Source organism: Centruroides sculpturatus, unplaced genomic scaffold (genome assembly GCF_000671375.1).
Source record: "Centruroides sculpturatus isolate CEXI.00-Female unplaced genomic scaffold, Cexi_2.0 scaffold54, whole genome shotgun sequence".
Classification (NCBI taxonomy): domain Eukaryota; kingdom Metazoa; phylum Arthropoda; class Arachnida; order Scorpiones; family Buthidae; genus Centruroides; species Centruroides sculpturatus.
In genome coordinates this window covers 1150638-1157300 of record NW_019384340.1, presented here as the reverse complement: position 1 = coordinate 1157300, position 6663 = coordinate 1150638, and the positions used below count along the sequence as shown (strand labels likewise).

The following is a 6663-nucleotide window of genomic DNA, read 5'->3' as shown; positions in this document are numbered from 1 at the left end:
ATAACGGACACTAGAGGCGCCCCTATCGTGTGTCATATTTCAAACACCAAATTAAATTAACAATTTTATTTATTATTTAAATTAACAATATAAATTATTATTATTCATTTGGCCAATGAATTATTATTTGGTCAATATAACAATATAAATAATTCATTATATTTGTAATAGGAATTTATTATTGTCACGGAATGCATGTAATGTTAACTAGGGGACGAGTAACGAAAAACCGGATAGGTTTGAATCACTACGTAAGACGATAAAGTTTGAAATAGTTAATTAATTAATTAAGGTAATATAAGGTAAAATCGAGGTTTACAAGCGAAGGTAAATAAACAAATTAAACTATTTTAAAGTATTTATAGAATGTTTAATAGATACAAATATAGATCCGTATGACGCGATTGGGACGGTAAGATTTACCCTCCGAATAAAGGGAATGGCGACCCCCCTCTGTGCGAACAATAAATGTCTAATGAACCATCCCCGTACGCTCAACCCTTCCCGAGATATAGCCCTCCGAAAATTATTCTACGGGTCACGTGACCGCCTGTTTGCCAGAATTTACCCTGCGAATGAGCGGGTCGGTGACTTCCCGAGTGTGGGCGAGCGCGCGTTAATTTTTTTCGCGCAGTAGGCTCCCTTTTGACCACGATGCCACGTGACCGGAAATAACGTAGGCGAATTTTCACGGGTTTATATCTCGCGAAGCGTCGCGAGTAGGGGTATGGTTCCTTTGACTTTATTGTTCGCACAGAGGGTTCGCACACATTTTGGAGGGTTGCCACCCCTTCATTCGGATGGTAAATCTTACCATTGGGACTTTAACGGAACTGTACAGCATACTGATAGGAACAAAAAAGTCAAAGGAACCGTGCCTCATGAAAATTTGTAAATAACGCCCACTACGGGGGCGTCCCTGGCTACTAGTTTTATTCTATTTGATTCTTCAAAAAATCGTTATAATACTATGTATTAGACTTAGAATATTCGATATCTAAACCAGAAAGTGTTAGCTAGAAATANTAATGAAAGCAAAATAAAAGTAAAATAAAAATAAAGCTCAGACTTGGTTCCTTACAATATGAGCATGTGTCTGCAGAACTTCACACATCTCACCTCAAATATATATGTTTGAGGTGAGATGTGTGGAGTTCTGCAGACACATGCTCATATTATATAATGAAACTAAATAATTTTTTTTAAATTTTATTATATTACATGAATGATATCTTAATTTATAATATATGAACAATTAAAACACATGCTTTCTTGAATTTTGTCAGTAGTGCCTTTTTTTAAAAATATCAACTGTTTGTGCTATAGAAAATATTATTCTAAGAATTGGTTTTTTCATTCATACAGTGTTTTAATTTTTCCCAGAATGAGAGTAAATCAGCAATGCAATCAATACTTATGTATAATATTAATCAAAGTGATTTGAAAAGTATTGCAGAAGAAGTTTGCTTATGTTTTGAAGTACTGTTTATATTACTGTTTATATTTAAATATGAACAAACATTGATTCAAACATAGTCTTATCAAAGTTATATGATTAGTTAAAAAGTCAGAAGCATGTTAGGACTTCAATTCCTTATTTTTTTCTTTGGGGTGCTAAAGTATCTATAAAGATCTTCATTTTGCTCAGTTTAAGAAAATCATCAACCTTTTTTATTGCTATAATTTTTAAATTGACATTTGATGCAGTTAATAGAATTGCAACTACAAGATTCAAGACATGCTTGAATTAAAATGAAAGACACTTAGCAGAATGAACAGACAAGTTTAAAAATGATTACTTGAAATAAATGTTGCAGAAATGGTTTCAGAATATATCGTTCTCTTCTTTATCTAGTACATTATGTATCTTTAATCATCATACTATTTTTGTTCATTACTATTTCTTTAAAGTAAATTAAAAAATTTTTCCTTATACAGAGTGTCCAAAAATCATCTGTACAACTTCCTTCTGTTATAGACAATAAAAAAAAGTGTAAGAATTTCCATCTTATGTCATTTTATAGAGAATAAATTTCAGAGAAGATGGGAATTCTTACACTTGTTTCTAAACAAAAAACCTTAATTTCTTTTGGATTTAGCTATTGAAGTGCAATTCATTGGCTATTAGCTCTCTCAACAGCTCACCTTGTGTTTTTTTCCCTTCTCCATCTTTCTGGATTCATCAAAGATGTTCACAATGTGCAGGTGACAGACATTGGTGATTTAAAAGCAAGAATCACAGCTGATGTTGAACAAAATTCATGTGGAGATGTTGCAGCCTGCATGGGAGCATTTGGAGTATTGACTGGCTGTTTTGGGAGTCACATATGGTGCACATATGATATGTTTGTAACATTGTTGCATTAATTAAAGAAACTTTGAAAAATATAGATTCTAAAAATTCTTGTTTAATGATCCTACATTTGCCATCATAAATTTCATTAAAGGATAAAATTGTACAGAATAATTTTGACACCCTGTATTTTAAAATAGCAAAAAAATCATGAAAACATTGTTTAAAACTTCTTAAAATCTTGTTTTAACTTTTTCTAATAAACATAGCTAAATATTTTTTAATAAAAAATTTATTTTAAACTGATTTGTTGTTTATGAAAACTGTGTTTAATTTTATATAGAAATAATTTCATTTTTATTCTTTGATCCTGTATCAGATATATTTTTTTTCTGAAGTTTAATTAAATTGTTATTATTATTAACTTTTTATTTCCTAAACATTAATCAATAAATCAGAATTGAATTAAAAATAGGCACACACTTTGTTGCAATAATGTTATAAAATGAAGTTTTCATGTTTTAGTTGCTTTAGGTTTAGGAGCATGGGCATGTGTTACTTTTACTCCAAAATGTCTGTTGGCTGGAATTATCCAAATGTAAGTTATTTTATTTCATTAAAAAATATCAAAAATATTTTATATGCTTATTTATTTATTATCTTTTTTTATAAGGCTTGTTGGAGTACTTGTGGCTCTTATTGAAGCACCGTGCTTTTGTATGTTTTTGGATTTTGCTCAAGCCCCAAGTAATTATTTTGACCAAAAACCATATTGGCATAGAGGATTACTTTATGTAGTGTATGTATAATCTTTTTATTAAATTATTTAATTATATTAAAATTTATCATAATTATCTGATTACTAGAGTAAATTCTATTTTGTCTGATAAAAATTTACCCTGACTAATTTTGTAATTATATGATTGTAATATCTTTGTAGATTGGATTAAATTCATCTACTGTATCAGTTCTGATTTAATTATTTTCTATTAATAAATTTCACAGCATAAACTTTAATGATGATTAAAAACAGAAAAAATATGAAAGTATGTAATTGATGTTTTCTAAAATCTAGACAGAAATTTCACTCCAGATCTTTTGTAAAAATAGATAGTCAAACCTGTTTATAACAGAATCAAAGGGACTGAACAACTCTTCCATAGTTGAAAGGTTTCCAGTATATACAAGGTGCATCTGAAAAGTTCGGTGAATGGTCCCATAGTTGAACTATCAACCTCCTAACCGTGCTGGTTAGGAGCGCAACATCCTAACCATGCTGGTTAGGATGTTGCGCTCACACAAACATAGTGAGAGACTTGCCAACTAGTGGCCCTAGCATCGAAATCATGACAGTTAAATGGAAGTGCATGCAACAAATGATGCAACACAGTCAGTGTGAGAAGGAGTGTCACTGCAAAATGGAGCAATGCGTGAACATCAAGTTTTGCTTCAAATTAGGCAAAACGGCAACAGAGACACATGAAATGTTAGTGAAAGTGTATGGTGTAAAAGCAGTGAGTGAAAAGTGTGTTTTTGAATGGTTTAAATGCATCAGAGGTGGAAAGGAAGATGTCGACGATGAGTCACATTCTGGAATTGTGCTTGTTGACGGTCGACCAGAGCATTTTAACCATTCAAAAAAACTTTTTACTCACTGCTTCCACACCATACACTTTCACTAACATTTCATGTCTCCGTTGCTGTTTTGCCTAATTTGAAGCAAAACTTGATGTTCACACGTTGCTCCATTTTGCAGTGACACTCCTTCTCACACTGACTGTGTTGCATCATTTGTTGCATGCACTTCCGATTTCAATGCTAGGGGCCACTAGTTGGAAGTCTCTCGCTATGTTTGTGTGAGCGCAACATCCTAACCAGCACGATTATTCAACTATGGGACCATTCCCTAAACTTTTCAGACGCACCTTGTATTAAGTCACCTACTAGGTATTCCTTGATTTAATGTGATTAATAAATTTTGTGTGCATGCTACATCAGTCTGTGTTTAGCATTTGTTCCACTAGCATCTTAGTGTCACCTGTGATCGCACATTTTTCCAAACTTGTGTTCAGACATATTACATATAAACATCAACAACCATAGCCCGTTATATAATAAACATGCCAAAAGATATGCTGAATTCTTGGGCTATGTAAAGGCTATAATTAAATATTAGAAAGTAATTTGACTAGAGATAGGCAGTTATGCTGCCATCTCATATTAAATTAAATTTAAATATTAAATCACAGTATATTGTATAATTTTCGTTGAATAAATGTTATACATAAAAGATTTGAGTATTTTTTCAGCATGGAAAGCATTATTGTATTGTACTGTACATTAATTTATATGGAAAAAATTGGTTTTTGAACAACTTTTAGAAATGTATTAAGTTTGTATTAGTCAAATCTTGGGTTTCCACTATACTACACTTGTATACATTAATTGTTAAACTCTTTAATTTTGTGTATAATTATTATGTAAGTAGTGTCTTTAAATAATTTTGACCAAATTTCTCTTCAATAGTAACCTTATTCTATTTTCAGAATTTCTATCATGCCGATTGCAATTTGTCCTGAATTTACTACATTCTTTGGATCTGGATTAATTTTTATTACTGGCAGTCTTTATGGAATCCTAGCTCTTGGAAAAAAGTGTGTTTAATATATACTTTTGATAACTTTAATATATGCATTTTACATATTTTTAATTAAAATTAATGAATTAATCTAAATAGTTTCATAATTCAACATTATTTTTAGAAAATACAGTAATATTATGATAGATTTAATAATAATATTGAANATTTTTTATATATATTTCAATAATAAATAGGATTAAGTAAGGAAAAGTAGGCTTATTTTGTTACTTTAGAATAGACATTGCACTGAATGTTGAATATTTTATTCACATATAAGATCTGCTTTTGTTTCTTTAAATAAATTTAAAATATTTTAAAGAAAAAAAAATGCTATTAAATTACAGGCATGTCAAAATTTGATTCTGAATAAAATGTACAGTGATGTTATGCAAATACTACAAATGAAAATATTTGACTTAGTAATATATTTGAATATTATTAAAATTTATATTATTGCAGAATAATTATGATTAATTTGTTTTTAAATTAATTTAATATAAATATATTTCAGGGCATCTTCTGATGAAATGAAATATCGTGCTACCAGCTCTGCTAATTTACTACCAAATAATGAAAATAGAGATGTAGAAACTGGCATTAAAACTACTCAGTCAGGAGTATAATACTAATTTTCAAGCTAAATATTTATTTTAAATGCTTTGTATTGATGTTGTATGAAAGTTTATTCTAAATATAAATATTTGTGTATGCAAGTATTAAATTTTATACTTTTAAAAATGTTCATTGTTTTTAAGGTTTGTTTTGAATTTTCTTGTAATATAATTTCCAAATAATTTGAAATTTATGATAAATCTTTAAAAATATCAGATATTTAAACACTATTTTAATTTTTAAATTTATTCGAAGATTAAAATAGACTAATTTTTAAAAATTATAACTTAACATTATGATTGCTGATTATCATTTGTTTTTCTGGTTAAAATATAATTATTAATAACATGACTATTTGCTTAATGTCTTGACATTTCTTATTTTGAGATATATTATGATAAATTATTTAGTAAATGGATAAAAAATAAACTCAGTTATGTTTTTAATTTATTTAAAGGTAAATTTTAAGTATTTATCATAAAAACATGCTGTCAATAATATCAATAACAAACTTCAGCATTCAAGATCATTGTGGAAATTGGCATTCCCAAAGTATCTGTATATTTTCTAATTTGTGTAAAATAAAATATTGATTTCAAATTTAAGATATACAAATTATATAAAAATATCTTTAGGAAGTAATAATAATTTTTTTTATCTTTATTTTAAAAATTATTTAAATTACATTCCTTACTATCCTAAATTAATGCAACATAATAACTAGCAATTTTTTTTTCTATATTGGAATATGTTGAATTAGAGAAGTAACTTATTTTTGATATTAATAACACCACTAAAACCTATATTACAGCTGTTTTTATAAAAAATGCAAACATTTTCACCTGTGTTAAATAGGCGTCATCAGGCAAACTGATCCCCAACTGCTGAAATGACGGGGGATTGCCAAACACGTGTGCAGAGAGGGGAGGTGACATAAGACAAGAGAAAAGGGGAAGATAGTAAGATTTATAGTTCAAAGTAAAGACTTCCATGCTGTGGGAAAGGAGTCAACATTGCAAAAATTAATAACGGTGTTATTGTGGGTGGCCTTATATATTTCCATGTTATATAAATCTTATTATCCTCTCCTTTCTCTCATCTTACTTCACCTCCCCTC

The 6663-nt window shown here is 29.1% G+C and overlaps 1 protein-coding gene across 1 annotated transcript in view; it reads left to right on the top strand.

The window, feature by feature from the left end:
- LOC111633976 (calcium channel flower-like) overlaps positions 1-5672 on the top strand; it is a 19490-nt gene extending 13818 nt beyond the window's left edge. Inside the window, exons 2-5 of the mRNA XM_023378645.1 lie at positions 2819-2891; positions 2967-3092; positions 4840-4947; positions 5446-5672. Coding sequence (XP_023234413.1) covers positions 2819-2891; positions 2967-3092; positions 4840-4947; positions 5446-5557 — 419 coding nt within the window. The 3' untranslated portion in view covers positions 5558-5672. The remainder of the gene's footprint in view (positions 1-2818; positions 2892-2966; positions 3093-4839; positions 4948-5445) is intronic.
- Positions 5673-6663: the final 991 nt, after the last annotated feature.